The sequence below is a fragment of the Triturus cristatus genome, chromosome 1_1, assembly GCF_964204655.1.
Source record: "Triturus cristatus chromosome 1_1, aTriCri1.1, whole genome shotgun sequence".
Classification (NCBI taxonomy): Eukaryota; Metazoa; Chordata; class Amphibia; order Caudata; family Salamandridae; genus Triturus; species Triturus cristatus.
Genome location: NC_140579.1, coordinates 76086047 through 76107261, shown reverse-complemented (window position 1 = coordinate 76107261; position 21215 = coordinate 76086047). Strand labels below are relative to the sequence as shown.

Below are 21215 nucleotides of genomic sequence, written 5' to 3'. Positions count from 1 at the left end.
CAGGCAGGTGGTAAAGGGTGAAGGCTCCAGTCGTGTAATCGTCATTGCAGATTCTCGGGGCAATCAGCCGCATCAATGAGATAGGGGCACCACCTCTCCCCTGACTCACAGGGGGCACAAGCAGGTCAAGGTGTAGGGGACAAGGAATAGGCTATCAAAATGGGCTCGTCCCCAAGCCGCAGGCAATGTAGTGGCGTAGTATTCATCATCCCAGAGCAGTGGGGGGTGCCTAAATTCGGAGGGGATCTGTCGCATTTGATCTTAGCTTCCGGCAAGGATGGTGGGTTAGCAGGTACAAGGTGCCAGAAAAATGTCTCCAGGGCAGCAGTCTGCCTCCCAGGGCCATGGGCAGGCCACAGTCGCATAGACTCGGGCCGGGGACCTCAGGCGGTAGCTGCTCCACTTGTCAGCAGTAGGAATCAGGCCTAATCAGCAGATGGAGGCCACAGATGCCGCTTGACGGCTGCGACAAACAATCCTCGTGCCCCAGGTGGGAGGACAGAGCAGTGAATATGGAGCACTAGGAGACTGTCCTGGTCTGAAGCCTCGCCTCTCAGGACACGGGTAGGCCGCAGTCATGTGGGCCTAGGCCAAGGGTCACCGGAAGACAACCGTTCTCCACGCCAGCTGGGCAGACACAAAGGTGGTGGGCAGAGGCAGGCCTACACTCAGCTGCTTAAGGCGCAGTCTCACAGAAAGGATTGATGCCGCAGTAAAAGCAAAGCCCTGCTCACCTGCGCTCTCTGTGTACCGTGTCTCTCCACTACAGTAGGCCCAGAGTGGTGCACAGCTCACATGTAGCTGCTGGCCTCTCAGTGACCCACCGTCCAGGTTGCAGACTGTTTTAATTGCTGCCCAGTCACCTCACAGGACGGATCCCATAGGTGCAGGTCCAGATGTCAGCCCATTTGTTTTTTTTTTTTTTTTTTTGGAAAACCTTTATTGACATTTCAATCAATTACACATATGGGCCTACAACCCCCGGGGCCGGCCGCTAAACAATCAGAATAACAGAAAGCAGGTCTATCACAGTCAGTACCTCGGGGAGCAGAATCTCGACGCTAGCATTCTCTCAGTCTCTGAACAGCCCAAGTAGGAGACCAGGATAATAAAGGTTTACATTTTATAATAGAAAAGGATGGAAGGATCAGGTGCCAAACAGTTTCCCAGCAGCGAGAAATGGCAGGCAGAACGATGAACGTAAACAATACACAGCAGTCTATCTAAGCAATGGCGCTGAAACAGGAAGTTCAGGATGTAGAGGAATGACACGGCCATTTGCGCCTGCAACCCCCTGCCCCAAGACCCAGGAAACTCCACGGAAATTATGGCACTCCGGAAACAGCAGTGATTAACAACAAAGGAGTACTACCATGCTGATCCCAGAAAAAGACAAAGAAGAATAAGAGAAGAAAAGGAGGCCATAGAAAAAGGGAGATGAAAGACTAGAGGATCCCCCCCCCAACCCCCCACCCTGCACCTCTGCAGATGAGTACGGCCCCCCCCCCCCAGCAGTGTGCCTGTCGCCCCGGAACCAGACCCGAAATATAGAATAAACAGAGAAAAGAAGTGGGAAAAGAGCCCCCACCAGACGGGGGGGTAGAGAGAGTATTAATAAACTGGAGGAGGGCCTGCAAAACACGCCCCCGGCTTCTCCCTCCCGCACCACACGGTTTCCCATAAAGCACACAATAAAGAACACAAAATCGACCCTGTCAAAGAGGAGTAAGGAGCATTACGCACTTGGTACACTAACAGTTATGCCGTGAGAGCACACAACTCCCGAGCCCGCCCGCCTAGTAGGTGACCACCTCGGAAGGGTCAGCATCATCCTTGGCCACTCTTTGCAAACCCACCCATGCATACCCCTCGTCCCAGTGCCATGTCCAATGTTACCAGGAAGAGAAGTGTCCAATAAAACTCAGGAAGCGACACACACAGGTAGGGTAGAGGGCTCTGAAGATCGACACAGTCAGCTCTAGGGAGGATCGTCTTTCCCGATGCCGAGCCAGGATTTACACTGCACACCAGGCCCAGGAAGGCGGAATCAGCCAGGGCGGGCGACCGTTGCTTGGACGTTGCCTGGGTCGTCGGAGACCGCGCACGGGACAAGGCCACCACCCCCCACTCAGGTCCGAAACCTCCGGGACAGACCAAATCCACAGCCAGCTGATCGCACGTTAATATACTGTCCGGAGAGTCCAGGCGTGCACTATTCACAGGGGCGGCCACGACACTGTCCCCCCGTGCGCGGCGTGAGAAGTCCCAGTGTACCTGGGGATAGGCAGGCGGTAACTGTTCCGACGCTGATGTCACTCCATCGAGCTTACTCCCCAACACCCAGGCTCCGTGAATCAGGTTGGAGTGAAGGGCACCGAGAGCCTCGAGAAGGTCACCATACCCCAGTACAGCTCCCGGCGCTCGCTCCGCTACGCTCCTCAGAGTCGCACCCTCCCAATCCTGCTGCAACCCGGTGTACAGGATGGTGGACTCAGGCATACCAAAATGGCCGCTGGGTAGGTCCATCCCAGATCGGGGCCGGGGCTCAGACACAAGCGCCTCGGGTTCCATGGCACTGGTAACTGGGTTCCGAGGGCAGGCAAAAAATGTTTCCGGTGTGTGGTCACGGGCCACGGTCGTCCCCACCACGGACCAGCGCCCGCGAAAATCCGGGAGCAGCCCGCAAGAATCGGGACAAGTTACGGGCGGCGTCCGGGCAGCTCACCGGCGAAGGCTGAAGCAATCACCGGAGAGTCTTGGAGTTGCCACCACGGGCACGCACTCGTTCAGCTACGCTTAGTGGCAGGAGCGACCACGGCGAAGCGCAGTCCGACATTCGCACCACTCCGGCAGTCCGACCACACCCAGTCACCAAAGGCCGTTGTTGTTGCACTGCCGCCCGGCCACGGCGTTCACTCGAGGTCCCGGCTCCGGGGCTGCACAGGCCGCAAACTTCAGACGGACATTTCTCCGGCGGTACCGCTGCCAGAAACTTCGGGGTCACACTGTGGTAAATAAAATACCGGACTGAATTTCATACGGAATCTTAAAATAAAGTAAATAGCTCAAAATAACAAGAGGCAGAATCCGTGGTATAAGAGGTTTCTAAATGGGCTTTATTCCATTCAAAATGGCCGACTCGAGTCGCGGCCTTCAGGTTCCGTCACCACGAGGGTTCAGGAAGTGAAGTACAATATTTTGTTGATAGACATGCATTTTTATAATAAGTGCATTACAATGAAACGAATGTAGAAGGCGTAACATTTGATAAGAAAAATGACGTGACAGTGACATAATCGAAACTAGGCGTAATAAGGAATAAAAGAAACATAATTGGTTAGGATTATCAGACATAGGTGGATCTATAAGATAATACTTGGCATAGATGCGCGCGCAGCAGTATGACGTGTAATTGACGTGCAACTAGGGGGTGAAGGGGACTTGACATTAACTCTACATATGGAGACGAAAAGTCTGAGGGGTCAAGTCAACCTAATCCCAAATCATATCTAACATCCTATGTTTAGAGAACTATGTTATCCACAAGGAAGGACTCTCGGACAGAATCTATTCTATACTAACTGTGTGTGCGTGTACAAGCGTCTAAGTGTCTATATGAGATGTGAGGGGCAGAAAACTTTCCATGGCAGCAGGGCTATGAATCACTTGCAGGAGGACGGAAAGGCTGAGTCCTTTGCTTGTGAGCTAAAGGAAATGTTTACCTAAATCACTAGACAGGAATGCATCGGCTGAAGAGCAAAATAGATAATTCGAAGGTGAAATACAGCTTCTTGGCAGACAGGCGAAAACTAGCCGAGGCAGGCACCGTTAGCTGCACAGGGAGTAGGACAAAGTTCATGGATACAGATGCGAGCTCAAGCTGAAGCTGTCAGAGACAGAGAGCAGGGAAAGGCTTTGAGAACAGAATCGGGCCTACTCGCCTGAACTGTAAAAATGGAGTAACTTAGCCATATAAAGTCGGTGGCCTGTCATGCTTAGGAATCGAATATCCAGCCCATAGATGGCGGATCTGACAGAGAACATGTTGACGGTAGACACACATATGTTTGCGTCTTAGAAACTGGAACTGGAGGGAACATACATGTACTTGTAACATGTATATAGAACCGTTGGGGTCCAAGATAGGGGACATAACTGACCAGGAAAATCCACATTTCCACATTCCCTCCTTGTCCCCTACTTGCCCTTCAAGAGATATCAATCTTCATCATTCCATCGATTTGCTCATGGAGCATCATTTCTTCTTCCTTCTTCTTCCGGCATTTTGAACGAAAACCTTGATGTGGAATACACGATGTGGCACACAGACCACAAATCGCTGGTCCACATTGCAGGCATAGACAGCAACTGAATAGTATGAGAAGGCCAATACCTAGGAAGGATAGAACTCTCCATCCCCAGGCTGCTATCACACTCCAAAACCACCCGGACCACGTCCAAGTGCCTGGATTCTCGTGTATCTGGCTTACAATCTTATGAAGGCGTGTTATGGCTTTATATACAGATGGCGAATTTTCTGGTATGAATATGCAGCAGCTGGATCCGATGACCCTGCAAGCTCCGCCCCTATCGGCCAGGATGACGTCAAGGACAAGACGATTCTGGAGAACAACAATTCTCATCACTGATTGTTCCTCTGTCAGATTGCCTAGGGCGGCTATAGTCTCGTTTACTACGGCTTCAAGAGTCTTGGTGAGTCTGCGTATCATCTTACTATTTGATATTGTACCTATATAGGGAAAGATACCTTTATTGAAATCTACATACTTGTCCCATGCTGTCTCAGTATAATCGACAACTGGGAGATCTCTTCGCTCTCTATTGTGTACTAAATGAACATTTCGATAATAATCAGGGGGAGCTAGGAAAACAGGTGGCAGAAGGAATGCTATGTAACAGGTACCATCCCAATCTAGAGGCAGACGCATATATGCCGTCTGACCACATATGAAGTAAGAATGGCGAGAAGCTTTAAATGAAGATTTACCTTGATCACTATATTCTACTGTAGTAACACATTGGCTATGGCCCACATGTATGGAACCAACTTTTCTTACACATAATTCACCCTTTACTGGAAATACTGACATAGTGGGCAGAATTAGTTCAACTTCGGATTTGACATTCAAAATCATAAGATTAGGCGTAAAATTACCTAATTTATACACTTCATTTTCTAAATCAGTTCCTGTTCTACTGGGGTGACCCTCCTTATTAGGGTGACAGACTTTGAATAAAACTAGATTCAGATTTCCCCATATCCAATGTTGTTGATAAACTGCTGTGTCTGGGTCTATGGAATTTAATAAACTAAACCATGCTCCACAGGAGCCATTGTGTGTGAACGGATGTGGAAAGAAAGGCAGAACTCCTTTGTTATTCTGATAGGGAGGAAGTCGGCCACACACCCAACAATTGGTGGCATTACTAGTCTGATGGGAATGATGTAACATACTAATGAATGTGTTATTACGCAGCGCAAGTCTATAGGACAACTCATGTGGGGGTAGGTCACTAAAAGAATGTTCATCAGTTATATTGAAAACACGTTTAGAAACAGGATAATACATATGCAACAATATACTTGCAGTAACTATTAAAAAACTCAAGGAAAACAAAATTAATAAAGTCACAATACAGTGGCTACGCAGTAATTTACAATAAGCATGTCGTTTCATTATGATTCTGGACTCTACATGATTCAGACCTAAGGGATACATGTCGGGACAGATTCAACCGCTTCACCTTGGAGAGGACTTAAACAATCAAATCGTCCGACAGTTTAGATCTGGACCTGAGTTTCTGTTTATAGAGTTCGGCGCTACTGGCCTCAGCCAAAGGTAGCTTTGAGTCAATGGGGGAAGGCACACGGGGAGTACTGTTTGTGTCAGGAGGAAGTCCATGAAATTTTTTGATATGACTGGAATGGACCCAGCCCTTCTTCCCTTCGATCTTCACAGCTGTTCTGGTCGTCAGCAGGACCAACTTAGGAAGTTTCCACCTGGGCTCCAATTGGGTTTTCCGATCAAAATTTCTGACGAGGACATAATCACCGGGAATTACATCATGAGGTTTCACCTCGGTGTTGTCGGGAAAAGCCGCGATTACCTGTGAACGACAAGATTGTAGTGCAGACATCAAGGAAGCCAGGTAATCTGTCAGCATATTACAGTCAACATCAGTTATTTTACGGGGTATAGGCGTCCCCCACATATTCGGTGGTCTACCAAAGATCACTTCATAAGGGGATAGCCCTGTTCGAGAGTGTGCTACCATCCTCATGTAAAATAGCGCAACTGGTAAGGCTACTATCCAGTCCACACCCTTTTCCTGACATATTTTAGACAGTCTGATTTTTAAAAGTTGATTATGTCGTTCCACGAGACCTGCTGCCTCGGGGTGTCGGACACAGTGGAATTTCCACTGATATCCCAACAAAAGTGAGACATGTTTCATTAATTCGGATGAGAAAGGCTGGCCGTTATCTGAATATACAACACGTGGTAAACCGTACCGTGGGAAGAATTCTCGAACTAGCTGCTTGGCAGTAGTCGGGGCAGTGTAATCTGATACGGGATACGCCTCTGTCCAACGGGAGAGAGCGCAGACAACTACGAGAACATATTTGAATCCTCGACAACGTTCCATCTGAATATAATCCATCTGGAGGACTTCAAAAGGATGGTCAGGAGGCTGAAATCCACCCTGCTCTACGGGAACACTCTTTCCTGGATTAAACTGACAACATATCATACAGGTACGAACCTTTTGTTTAGCTGCTGCTCGTAAATGTTTGTTAAACCAAATGTGCTGAATGCTGTCTAGCATAGCCTTCTCTCCCAAATGTGCTGGGCTGTGAACTGTAGCTATAATGGCTTGAACCATGGAATCAGGGAGAAACCATACAGATTTCTCCTTCGTCATCCATCCTTGATCTGTCTGGATCCCTCCTAGTTCCGTCCACTTCTTTATTTCTTCTGCTGTGGCATGTGTCTGTATGTCAATTACGTCAAGTGCGGGATCCTTAATTGTCATACACTGTGTTGGTGTCTGAACTATTGGCTTTGTCATGTCTAATGTGCGATTCTGAGCAGTCTGTTTAGCTGTTCTGTCAGCTAAATCATTTCCTTGAGAAATGGTATCAGTAACCTTCGTGTGTGCTTTACATTTCATAATCGATATAGCAGTGGGTAAATGTATTGCGTCTAACAAGGCATGAATGAGGGGTCCGTGCTGAATGTGGGCACCATGGGACGTTAAATAACCTCTCTCTCGCCATAGCACGCCGAAGTCGTGTACAACTCCGAATGCATAACGTGAGTCAGTGTATACATTAACTTTCTTATTTGTGGCTTGAATACAGGCTTGCGTTAGAGCAATAAGTTCTGCTGCTTGGGCTGACAGAGTATCTATACAATGTGTCTCAATAATTTCAGTGTCTGTTGTGACTGCATACGCGGCCACTAAATCTCCTGTACTTGTTCTCATGCACGATCCGTCTACATACAACGTCAGGTCTGGATCTAACAATGGAACGTCTGTCAAGTCTTGTCTAGGTTTCGTCTTTATTTCAATGATTTCAACACAATCATGAGCTAGTGGGTCTGTTCCAATTACAGGTAATAGTGTAGCAGGATTCAATGTATTACACCGTCGGATCTCTATGTGTGGTTGAAACAATGTCAGTTCATAACCGGTAAGTCTTGCTATGGTCAAGTGTTGTGTTTGTGTTCGGTTCACAAGAATCTCTACTGCATGTGGTACTTGTACTGTCAATGGGTGTCCTAATACTATGGCATCGCTTTGTCTGATTGCTAAAGCTGTCGCTGCCACTGACTTCAGGCATGCAGGCAAAGCCTGAGCTACGGGATCTAATGTACTGGAAAAATAGGCACATGGCTTGCGTGATCCTGCTTGATCCTGAGTGAGTACTGACAAGGCAGTACCTTCGCGTTCTGTAACAAAGAGTGTAAAATGTTTGCTATAACATGGTGTTGCTAAAACAGGTGCTTGACATAAAGCTTCCTTTAGGCTTTCAAAAGCTTGTGTATGTTCCTGAGTCCAAGGGAGAACAGTCGATGTGGCTGCCTCCTGTGTGGTTAACTGAATGAGTGGTTTTGCTAGAAATGCGTACTGAGGGATCCACTGCCTACAATATGAAGTGAGGCCTATGAAAGCTCGCACCTCCTTCTGTGTCTGGGGTATTGACATATTAGCAATTAACTGGATGCGATCTGGTGTAAGCTGCCTTCCCTCCTTGGACAGCGAGTGACCAAGATAAATAACTCGCTGAACACAGAATTGCAGCTTAGAAGGGGACACCTTGTGCCCCTTGTCGGCTAGGAAATGTAAAACTGTCAGAGAAGCTTTTTCACATTCTGGCTCGCTTCTCGCGGTGATCAGCAGATCATCGACATATTGAAGCAGTGCTGTATTGACTGGCATGTGGATACTGTCAAGTTCTCGTTTCAGTGCTTGGCTGTAGATGCTGGGGCTTTCTGTGAATCCTTGGGGAGCGCGTGAGAATTTAAAGCTGCGTCCATTTAAACTGAATCCGAACAAGTATTGGCTTTCCGGATCTATTGGGACGCTGAAAAAGGCATTCTTGAGATCAATTACAGTAAAAAATGTTGCTTCGGAATCAATTGCTGTCAACAATGATGATATATCAGGGACCACAGGGAATTGTGGTACAATACACTTGTTTAGTTCACGCAAATCAATAACCAATCGGTACACTGGTGGGGCAGTAGGATCAGTTCGTTTAAGAATCGGAATTATCGGTGAATTACATACATTGGAGTCTGTTTCTACAACTACTCCCTGGGCAATTAGCTCATCAATGATTTTCAGCAAAGCCACTACAGCATCATGCGGTAACTTGTATTGTCGCATTCGTGGTAGTACCACTCCTGCTTTCAATGTAACTCGATAGGGTGTAATGTTCATGCAGCCAACATCCGTAGGGCCTTGTGCCCATAGATGTACTGGTAAAGTCTGTAGTCGGGGATCCATGTCTCTAGACACATAGTGACCTTTAAAATCACGCAAAAACAACCTTACTCCTTCCGGAGAACAACATATTATGGCTCCTAGTGCTTTCAGAGTTTTAATTCCTAACAGATTTTCTGGGCATGATTTAGTAAGCAATAAATCTGTAGTTCGTGTCAAAGGTCCTATCGTAAGTGGTAGAGGCTGTGATACTTCATTAACAATAGGTTTTCCCGAAAAACCAAGGGAAACATTTTGAGAGCCTGAGAGGGGTGCCCCTGGAACCTCACTTCGTTTTATAGTTGTTCGACTTGCCCCTGTATCGAGTAAGAATTTTCTATCTTGACCTAATAATTCACTATGTACATAAGGTCCTTCTTGATCTACCGGAATCTCGATAAGCGGTAAGTCAACTTCCCTCTCTAGGCTGGTTCATGCGTAACGCTGATACTCAGGGTATTCATACTGTGCAGTCTGATACATTTGTCGTGTTGTAGTTTGTGTGGCAGTAGCGGGCAACGGTGGTGCAGCTGGCACAAACTGTATGGGTTGCTGTGAGGCTGGCATGGACTGTTGCTGAACTGGCATGGACTGTCCATGCTGCATAGCTCCTTGTTCATTCTGATCTTGTCTAACTAATCGTGGTCTCTCTTTTGCAATACCTGTAGCTATATTACGTTTCAGGACTGGACAATCGTGTACATAATGGCCTAGTTGTTTACAGTAATTGCAGGTTCCTTTTACAGGAACTGCAGAATCACCAGAATGTGTCACACCCTTTTTGTGACCATCTGTTGGTACTGTCTGAGAAACTAGCATTTTCATTTTTGTATCCTTCATGCGTCTATGCTCGTGTTCTTGTTCATCCCTAATTCTATTGTGATGATACTGTAACATTTGTAACATTTGCGACGGAGTGTTACTTTGCCAGGTACTCTCGAATTTCAATATTCTATTCTTCACTGGGGGCAATGCATTTTCCACTAATTTTGTCACAAATAGATGTGGATATGAGTCACTACTTGCTTTTATACCACTATTTATACCAAAACATTTTTCAAATCGAGCATAATAATCGCTTGTGTCTTCATCTTGCTTTTGTTTACAGGCTGTGATTGCACCCCAATCTTCCTTTTTTGTAGTTAATAAACGTGGCAGTACCTGTACTAGTAAACCTGGTAACAATTTAACTTTATCCCCGAGCCCTGAACCTGCAGTTCGGGTCCTTTCTTCCTCTGCTAATGCTGTCCAGTCTATCTTTTGGTCTCCCACTTCCCACTCTTTTTCTTTCAGTTTTTCATAAATGCCAGCAGGCAAAAGCACCTTTAATATCGTCATAATATCAGGAAAGGTGTACTCTCCCATCAGTAACATGTCTTTAATTTCTCGGTGGAAACCCGCTGGGTCTTTGTCATGACTAGGTACTACTTTCTTCATTTCTAATAATTCCATTTTTGATATGGGTGTGTAAACAAATACACGGTGAAACTCATTGTCTTCGCCTTTTATTGGGTGCACTTCCCGTAAAGGATTTTGTCTATCCATGTAGTACGGTGCTCTTTCTCTGGGGGGCAGGGAGAGAGAATCTGGATTTACAAAAAGGACGTACTGCTTACGTGACACTAATATCTCTTTAATTAGCTTGTTACTAGAACCTCTCCATCTGTACGTGAGTAGTTCCGTTAATATATCAGGTAAAGGACCAGGGTCAGCATGTTGGCTCTTTTATAATATAAGGAGTTGCTGAATCATATAGATTCCAGCTAAACGTTGTTCATCTGTACTGAGGTTGAGAAACGTGTGTGCTACGGTCTCATCACCGTATTTTTCAGGACTAACAATCCAGTGAACGGCTGATCTGGCTAATTCTTGCTCATCTATGGAATCGAGGAGGTGATAACCCCTTCGTTCTCGTAGTATTTTATCTGCGGCTTGAAACGAATGTTCAGGAGATTTCAGATTTATTACAGGCGTCGGATACGTTCTGCTATTATTTGGGTATACAGAGTGTATTGGATCAGAAAAACATCTAGTATTTTCACAGGATCTTCCTCTGCCTACATAGGCTATGGTCTCTGACTGTCTTGCAGAGTTCCCTGATTCGGACACTTCATCTTGCTCAAACTCGTCTGTTCCCAATCTTTCTTCATGAATACGCTCTATTTCTTTACGGATTTTTCGGCACATGGCTATTATACAATTTTGCTTATCGTGTCTCCCTTCTGATATATTCTGACTCCATCTTGTAAGAGTAAGCATTACATTCGGGTCTACCCCCGGACGATCTTGATTTCTGATCACACAGTTTATGAGGAAACGTAACAGTTCCCCCTGTATCTCTACTTTCTGGAATTCCATAGCTCTGTTAATACATCCTGGATCTCGTCCTGTTTGAACAAAATGATATATGTTATCCAGATGCGTAGTCATTCCTGGTAACCTTGCTAAATACTCTGCGGCTCGTCTGATACGTAATGATGCCAGGACCATTTCGTCCTCTTTACCAACCACTGGGTCATATCTACAATTTACAAGGAGTTCCTTAAGCGTACGTTCATTTACGAATTTTGGTGTACGTGAATGCGTTGACTCTTGAAAGACAAGTTTATTTATTCTAGGTGGTGTAAAAGTACTGCTAGCACCTCCCGTGGCCCCATCTGGGGCGTCGGGTGTGAAAGGGTTCGTCGAACGTGACACCGCAACTATGGGTGTCGATACCTCTGTAGAGTCGACTGCGGAGACAGATGCGGAAACGGATGTGCTTGCCGACGCTTGTGTCGGAACTTGCTGTTGCACGGGGACAGATACCTGATCCTGACGTTGAACCCCTCTGCCAGATGGTCTATGTGGTGCGGCGTTAGCATACTCGGGAGCTGCGTCATCTAGATATGAGGAAAGAAAAACATCTTCTGCGGTTCTGGGAAGCCCCTTTGGATGTACCTTAATTGGAAATAATGGGGGTGGCAAGTCTTTTGGTATCTCTGGAGCAGCCTTAGGTAATCCTTCGGCTAGTAGGGGATACATACCATTCATAAAAGCATTTCTTTGTCTATTTACTTGTTCTGATTTCACTCGGATACCTTCCTCAATTAATAGATTTTCTTGAACTTTATTTGAACTTTCTTTACTCCTCTCTTCTTGTCTACGTGCTTTTTCTGTTCGTCTATGAGATTCTTTACGCCATAACTCGACAGCGTCTTTCTGTGACTGTCTGACCTTTCTTTTCCATAACTCTTCCTCCACTTTCATGATGCACTCTGCATCCCAGGTTCCCGCTGCGGGCCACCTTTGACTTTCCGGTAATCCCTTGGTATAATCTACCCATAGATCAAGAAACAATATGGCATCTAAGCCATGCTTATGGTACATGAAATGTCCTGGAGTGTCTCTAGGAGGAATAGGAACTGCTTCTTCAAGCACCCCTTTTCTGGTAGTAATCTGTCTTAACTTCGAGAAGAGCGGCATATTGACAACTGACCTGATACTTACTCTTGAACTTACTTAATACGAGAAACACAATAATGAACAGTGAACAATGAACAGTCATTCATACCACAATATGCAAGACATTTTCTGAATACTTTAAACATTAAACATTAAACATTTAATAATGGTCGACAATGATGACAGTCTGCCTAACTAATCACCACGCTGAATTCTTGACAATAACTGAATACTTCGGAATACTTGATATACTGCTAAACAGTACATATACACTGCTAAACAGTGCAGACCGGATTTGTGTACCCAAATCCGTCTTGACCGGCACAACCTATGTGCGCGTCAACACGCCTCCCCGGCGATGGTACTCACCGAGTAGCTCCTTGAAACGGAAGGCCTCAGAGAATGGACAGGACTCGATAACTGCGGACAGCGGACCCTCTGGACATCGGGCTTTCGGAAAACCTGGTGGGCCTCTGTATACCTCGGATCTTGCTCTCTCAGCTAGGCTCTGGTCGGGATACTTCGCACTTCTCACCGCCTCGTCTGGGTTGATCGCAGCCTCAGTCGCCCCCGCTTGACCGGAGGGAGCTTACAGGAAATCCTGCTGGTACGCGTTTATGGTCCGTCCAGCTGTGGCAGGAGACCGGGCCTGCAACGCACCGCCGGCGCGTGAGATGAGAAAGTGTCCCTGTTCGGGCGCCATTATGTGGTAAATAAAATACCGGACTGAATTTCATACGGAATCTTAAAATAAAGTAAATAGCTCAAAATAACAAGAGGCAGAATCCGTGGTATAAGAGGTTTCTAAATGGGCTTTATTCCATTCAAAATGGCCGACTCGAGTCGCGGCCTTCAGGTTCCGTCACCACGAGGGTTCAGGAAGTGAAGTACAATATTTTGTTGATAGACATGCATTTTTATAATAAGTGCATTACAATGAAACGAATGTAGAAGGCGTAACATTTGATAAGAAAAATGACGTGACAGTGACATAATCGAAACTAGGCGTAATAAGGAATAAAAGAAACATAATTGGTTAGGATTATCAGACATAGGTGGATCTATAAGATAATACTTGGCATAGATGCGCGCGCAGCAGTATGACGTGTAATTGACGTGCAACTAGGGGGTGAAGGGGACTTGACATTAACTCTACATATGGAGACGAAAAGTCTGAGGGGTCAAGTCAACCTAATCCCAAATCATATCTAACATCCTATGTTTAGAGAACTATGTTATCCACAAGGAAGGACTCTCGGACAGAATCTATTCTATACTAACTGTGTGTGCGTGTACAAGCGTCTAAGTGTCTATATGAGATGTGAGGGGCAGAAAACTTTCCATGGCAGCAGGGCTATGAATCACTTGCAGGAGGACGGAAAGGCTGAGTCCTTTGCTTGTGAGCTAAAGGAAATGTTTACCTAAATCACTAGACAGGAATGCATCGGCTGAAGAGCAAAATAGATAATTCGAAGGTGAAATACAGCTTCTTGGCAGACAGGCGAAAACTAGCCGAGGCAGGCACCGTTAGCTGCACAGGGAGTAGGACAAAGTTCATGGATACAGATGCGAGCTCAAGCTGAAGCTGTCAGAGACAGAGAGCAGGGAAAGGCTTTGAGAACAGAATCTGGCCTACTCGCCTGAACTGTAAAAATGGAGTAACTTAGCCATATAAAGTCGGTGGCCTGTCATGCTTAGGAATCGAATATCCAGCCCATAGATGGCGGATCTGACAGAGAACATGTTGACGGTAGACACACATATGTTTGCGTCTTAGAAACTGGAACTGGAGGGAACATACATGTACTTGTAACATGTATATAGAACCGTTGGGGTCCAAGATAGGGGACATAACTGACCAGGAAAATCCACATTTCCACAACACGGCCGGTTGCCGCTCGCGTTCACCAACACGGGTAGATGGCGCAGGCTAAGGATCTCGTGCAGGATATCTGTGCGGGGTGCGGAGGTTCACGGAGCCGGGAGCCTACGCTGCCGTCCCGGTCGCCATCTTGGCTCCTCCCCGTCAGCCCATTTGTTGAAGAGTTATTGAATTGTTTACCAGGCTGGCGGAGCCTCACTCAGTGATGGTCATCTTGCAGCCCAAGTCTCGAGGGCGCCCTTCGTTGATCCCTTTCTAATTGTTACATGTTTGTTCCCTCTGTTCTTGTTATTAATTATCTTTGTTTATTCCTTTGTTTGTCGCAGCTCGCAGATTTTCTCCCCAGTCTTCTAGATTCTGCTTCTTGTTCCTTTTCAGTGTTTCTCTTTCACTCTTTAGTTCCCTTGAAGTTGCAGTCTCTTGCTAGTTCCTAGAATCCTTGTGGTTGACTTGCTTGTTTGTTCTACAGTTTTCCCTTGAATGGCTCGCTCCTGCCTCCTTGTTTCAACTCTTAGGTTCCTGTCTAGTGCTGGCTATGCTTTCTCCTCTTGGGCTCTGTGTCTGGGTAAGCGTACTATTTTGTCCTCGCTTTTGTGTAAGTGTATTCCCTTGTACAGGGGTTGGCTCCTGGTCTCCAGGAGGGAATTCCTAACCCATCCTTTGTTTTTTGTTATATTTAGTTGTAAGTGCCTTATCTGTGACAGTGTGTCATTTCAGTTTTTGTTGTGTCTCCTGCTCGACCCATAAGGTCTTGTCTCGTGCATGCTAGTACAATCCAGGTACAATCGGTTCTTTCTTTGAAGAACTTGGCCATGTCCTTGAATCGCTGATACTAACCACTCATCTAATCATTCTATGAGACTTCAATATGGACCACAGCAGCCACCTTCAGTACACCTGTTCTCGCCTCCGCTCTCTGGTGACGCGCTGATAACTCATACAGCACTGGACCTTGTGCTGGTTACTATACTGAATCCTTTCCCCTCTGACCAGGTCATCATTGGCATAGCTGATATTATTGCACTGCCCCTTCTATTGCTGCTATTCCCCTTGTCCAAAATGAAAACTTCTTAGTCTAATTTCTCACTGATCTTACATCCTTTCAACAACCTACATCATTTGAAAATAATAGCACAATATCCCCAAAAGCCTCACATGCACCTTTCATCAGGAGCACCCACACATTTTACTTATTCTGTAACAGAGAAATCTCTCACCGCCTTATCTTGCTTTAGCAGAAGTATCTTTGGATCGCTTTGGAACAACACACTGCCATGCTTCTTGACTTGGCCTCTACAGCAGCAACAGACCCTATCTCAAAACTGAAACCTACTAATCCTTTACTTATCTTATTTTAATCCACCTAAAATTACTACCTCAATTATTTCAGAGTTACAGTGATGTTCTTTACTCATCTTCCACTCAGAAAAGGTAAAATACATTGTTCAAATGCTTTGGAGAATAATGTCCGTCTTGGGCTTCCATCCAATTGATGAGCTGAGGGCCATCCACATATTCATTACGTACAAAAATCAAATGAGCAAATAAGACACGCTACGCTAAGTATAAATTAAACACAGTCTAACTGATGGATGGGGCCTGTGCCATCCACATTCCAAGGGGCATTTGTGCAAGCCCATATGGCCAACACAACGTCACTTTTATCAACGTTGTGGTGGCGATAGGGGCTCTGCCTTATTTACAAGGCAGTTTTAAGCCACTTAATGTGCCTTAACGCTGCCTTGTAAATAAGGCCACCTGGGGTGGGCAGAGGGTGTTGCGGTGGGCGTTCCACCACAACACCCATTGATTTTGAGGCTGCCTCCTATGTACAAGGGCAGCGTACATAAGAGGCAGCGCTAAAATTAAGACCAGGTAAAACCTGGTCTTAAATTAGCGAAACGAGGAGAAATTCATTATTTCTCCTCATTCCATGTGTGCTGCCTTGTGCAGCACACATGAAATAAGCAAAATGGCATGGATTGTTTATGTACAGGAAGGTTGCCCTTCCTGTACATAAACAATCTTTAAAAAAAATACAATTTTGTGAGTTTAATGTGTGCTGCATTAAGCAGCACACATGGAAGTGACAAAATGGCATTTCAGGATTGTTTATATGCAGGGACGAACCCCTTCCTACACATAAACAATCCTCCCCTGCACGTAGACACCCTTGCAACACTGCTACCATCGCAGGGGGAAATGCAAGGCTTTACCATATCCTTGTAAATATGGTGCAGCCCTGCGTTTCAGAAGTGGCGGAGTGAGACGTTAAGCCATGATGGCTAACGCCTCACTCTGCAACCTCCTTGTACATATGGCCCCAAATGTTTTGCAGAAAATGTATATGCATGCAATAGCACAGCTTGCGTGTGGTCATGTGGGATAGTGGCAAACCAATGGCTCCCGCTGCAACTTCCCTTAAATGTTGGAGAAGATCTAGGAATTCATAGATGAATTCTCACACCTCCTCACCAGCTTATCCGTCTATCATGCATATATCAACATCCTTGGTAACTGAATAGTCCAAGACAAATAAAGCATTAAAAAACTATCCAGCGGCATCATCTCACTCAATATAGTACAGCACATCACACAACCAATACATTCCTGGGGCCACATCCTCAACCTTGTCTTCTTTACATCCTCTCCCATCCTGTGCGAGCCTCCCATACACCTGGAAAGGACCAATCAGCGTGTCATCCTCATGACCCCTCAGCGTTCACAACCAGTACTCCATGACTTCACACTACTGAAGTACTTCATGTTAACACAGATAACACATCACATCAGCCTACGGCAAGTACCGTACCAGCAGTGTCAATGAATCTGCCAACAAAGCAAAACACTCTTCAAGACAATTCAATTCTGCCTGACCCTCCTAACCCACACTACACTGAAAGGTGCAACACTATCAACATCGTCTTCAATTTAAAAATACAGAAAATCTGACAATACCATGACAACAGCAAGCATGCTTCTCCGGCGACAACCTGGCTGCATCTCATAATGCTTATCCCTTAAACCCAAGTATCTTGCAGTCCTCACCGACATATTCACTTCCATCAACGTGACCACCTACGGAGATGAGGTATTACCTTTGTCTTCTATTAACGCCATCCCTGGAGAATCTCTTGCATCCCCGGTCAACCCTGTCAGTGCCTCATTCACTCAAGGCACCTTCAATGGAGTTATCAATACAAGTGAGATCTCTCCCACTGCTGGTGAAATCCACACTAGGCCCATGATATCGCCAATTACTGGCCCTTTATTAGCAAGATCATTGAAAAAGCAATCTACGCTCAACTTCAAGATCGCTTGAACACCGACTGCATATTTATCAATGCACCATGCGGCAGCATGGAGACAGCAGTCTTACAGACCAAAGGTGACCACACATAAAGCTGTTTAACAATCACTATGCCATGACAAATGGGAATCACCATTCTTCTACCTATCTTACCATGTGGTTGGGAGGCACACCTGTTAATTCACATGGGTGCCACAGAGTCCCAGAAGGTCCCAATCACCTGCAGAATTCCCCAGCATTACATCTTGATTCCCCCTCATCCTTTACATCAACACAGAGGCTCTACTTACAGACAACAACATAAAAATCCACCAATATGCTGACAACACACAATTATATTGGAAGCCTAGACTGGTACTGACTCCTCCGCTAACACTGCTTGAACCGAATCCAGACCTGGATGTCCAGAAACGAACTGAACCTTAATCCCACAAAACTGATATTGTGCTATTCCTAAACACCGCACGATGTTGAACTTGTCAGGAATGTTTGTTGCTGCTGTTTTGATTGACTGATGTTGGGTATGATGTTGTTAATGGAGTTGTGATTGCATACCTTCCTTATATCTGCTTCTGTCTGTTTTTTAGCTGAGGTGACCCTGGATCCTGACACTGCTCATCGGAACCTTATCTTATCTAAGGACGGAAGGAGTGTGCGACACGGAGACGAAGCACAATATGTGCCCAACATGCCACAAAGATTCCATCCTGTCGTGGCTGTCCTGGGGAGAGAGAGACTGAGCTCAGGGAGGCATTACTGGGAGGTGGAGGTGGGGGACAAGACAGACTGGACTTTGGGTGTATGTGACGAGGATGTGAACAGGAAGGGGGTCTATTTATCACCTCAGAATGGATACTGGACAGTGCGGCTTAGAAATGGTGAATACACTGCTGTCACTGACCCCTCCATCCTTCTGACCCCCCAGTGTACCCCCAGGGCTGTGGGTCTCTTCCTGGAATATGAGGTGGGCAGGTTCTCGGTTTACAATGTGGATGACCGGTCTCTGCTCTTCACCTTCTCAGGGGTCTCCTTCCCCCCCACCCTGCGACCCTACTTCAGTCCAGGACTAAGTGATAGAGGAAGAAATATGGGAGCCCTTCGTATCCGGCCAGTGATAGGGCGGGGGTAAAGAGACTGGCAGTAACACCAGGTGAGGAGGCAAAGTGTACATCATTTACTGTCACTGGCGCTGGCAGGTAGGAAGGTGGCAGGCTAGATGCACTGTAAAACCTTTTAATTCAAAGAAGTAAAACAAATTAAGACAAAATTGGAGGCAACAAGCTGGTATTAATGATCCCTACTACAGGTGGGCAGACTGTAAATAATATATTTTAGCAGTCACAGCAAGTCCGGATTTAAAATCAAAGAAAGATAGTTGAAGCTTGCAGCGAGTGCCATGCTTGAGGACAAGGGCTCGAATAAGTCTGTACAAGCCTTATTAGGCAAACAACCAAAGGCCTTTGGAGTGGAAGAAAATGTGGAAGGATCAAATGGGTTCAGCGAGCAAAGTTGCTTATTTCTAGTCAATTTGTTAAAAGATATCTTGGTCCTACTTGGGGACGAAGAGCATGAACGGTCAGTGCTAATGTAATGGAATCAGGGAAATAGAACAAGACAAGGTACTCCATAGGTAAACTGGACCTAGGTGAAAATGAAGAATTCTGTAATAAAGAACGTAATTATCACTACTTCGTAATCAAGAAATCAAACTCGCACAATTTCTTTTATATTTACCATTAGGCTATTCTTGATGGAGAGCCCATGCTATAGAATGCCCTAATGTTCAATATGCCATTACCTCCACTTTAACCCTCAGTCTTAACCATAGGCAAACCTTAAACTTAGCATGATGCCCTAACCTAAACCATACTCATTTTCACCTTTTATAACCCTAAACCAAAAGCTGACATGAATCCAAGCCCTTGCCTGTACCCTGGCCTATCCTCAACATTAACCATTACCTTAACCCTAAAGCTGCAAGTTGATGCTACAAGTCTTCTTCCCACCTGATACTAGTTTAACCAGCTACAATATCAGACACTCGCTGTCTTCCATCTGGCTCTTTAACACTAACTCTCGGTTAATGAAGATGTCCCTGATGAAGGTGGGGAGGCCCAATACTTAGGTAGAAGCTCAGTGCTACTCCTTCTATTATGGACAACTACCTCTCCATCAGAAATCTCTATTTTCTTGCAAAGACTTTGAGAACCTGTGTTGCCCCACACAAAAGAATTTCATCAGTGACAATGTCCAATGTTTCAGTCGGGTTTCAGACCCAGGCAGAGCACAGAAACAGCTTTGATAATTGTAGTCAGTCATTCCCTGTGTGTCATAGAGGAGCTCCTATCTGCTGATTCTACTTGACGTGTCAGCAGCTTCTCAACCTCCTTGAGACTCTTATGGGCATGCAAAAAAAAAACTGATTGGTGAGTTGGATTGTGTTCCTCTCCCTCCTCACATCTGATTAAGCCCAACTCTCTATCTTGGATGACACAGAACCACCTCAGACTGTATCTGGAGTTGACTACGTTTCTGCTTCTCACCTGCAAACCCTTACGGCACTCACTCAGTTCCATGCATCTCCCTCCTAGCAGCTCTTGGCTTTACCCTAAAAGTGTTGACCACTGCAAAGTCATTGTTCTTCTGCCTAGAACTAGTCAGGAGGAACGGAAACTTCCACAGTGTAGTTCCTTGCTTTTGAAAAAAACCATGGTCTTTTTTTCTCCAGAATGATGATGCCAGAACTCAGGCTGGCCTCATCCTTGCAGTCCCTCCAAGTAAGGCTTAAAAATATTCTGCTGGGTGATGTCCGAAGACTGACAGCTTAATTCTATCCTTATAGTATACCACTTCCCATCTAGTTCTTGCCTTATCTAAATACCTACAGTTCCCCCAGCTTTGAGACTCTTGTCTTCCCACAGTGGCTCGAAATCCTGCACTGGCCGGTACAATCCACCATCATATCACCCACCTGTGCACCTCTCCCTGCTCATGTTATCCCAGGCTCTTTTACCACTTAGTGTAAGAGCCAAAGTGTCCTCTATACAACTAAGGTATGTTCAAATATGTACATATTTTCTTCTACAATCAAATGTACCTGTTATGTTATGTTGTTGATTGTACAAAGGTAAACATGCTGTTGGCACGGACCCTGTTTAGACTCTATTGATGTTCTAGAGTCTTGGGTCCATGCCGTGTGGTTCTTCGAGTGCAGTTACTAGCCTGTCGGAGTTGTATGCGGATGTCATCTGGTGGTGCTGCATCTTTCTAATAAAACTACCTATTTATTTCGTTGGAGTTTATCTTTTATTTACAAAAAACTTGGCGATGATTGGAAAGCTCATTTTAGTGGCACCACCGCTCAGGACGAACTTGCGTGTGAGCTTAAGGATACTATCCCTGCTTGGAAGTTCGCGTTTCAACGTCTACACATTAAGATAAACCTGGATTTCTAACCCCGGATTTTCTACTTGCTTTTATTCTGCTTTTATGAATTTTGGGCAAATTCATAATTTTTTTTAAAAAAGATACGCTCACCGCAACCGCTGACTTTCTCAGGATTCCATT

The 21215-nt window shown here is 45.6% G+C and overlaps 1 protein-coding gene across 1 annotated transcript in view; it reads left to right on the top strand.

Moving 5' to 3' along the window:
- The window catches only part of LOC146869485 (E3 ubiquitin-protein ligase TRIM39-like), a 326876-nt gene extending 305937 nt beyond the window's left edge, over positions 1-20939 (top strand). Inside the window, exon 9 of the mRNA XM_085599897.1 lies at positions 18236-20939. Within this exon, the coding sequence (XP_085456023.1) occupies positions 18236-18777 (542 nt within the window). The 3' untranslated portion in view covers positions 18778-20939. The remainder of the gene's footprint in view (positions 1-18235) is intronic.
- The last annotated feature ends 276 nt before the right edge of the window (positions 20940-21215 follow it).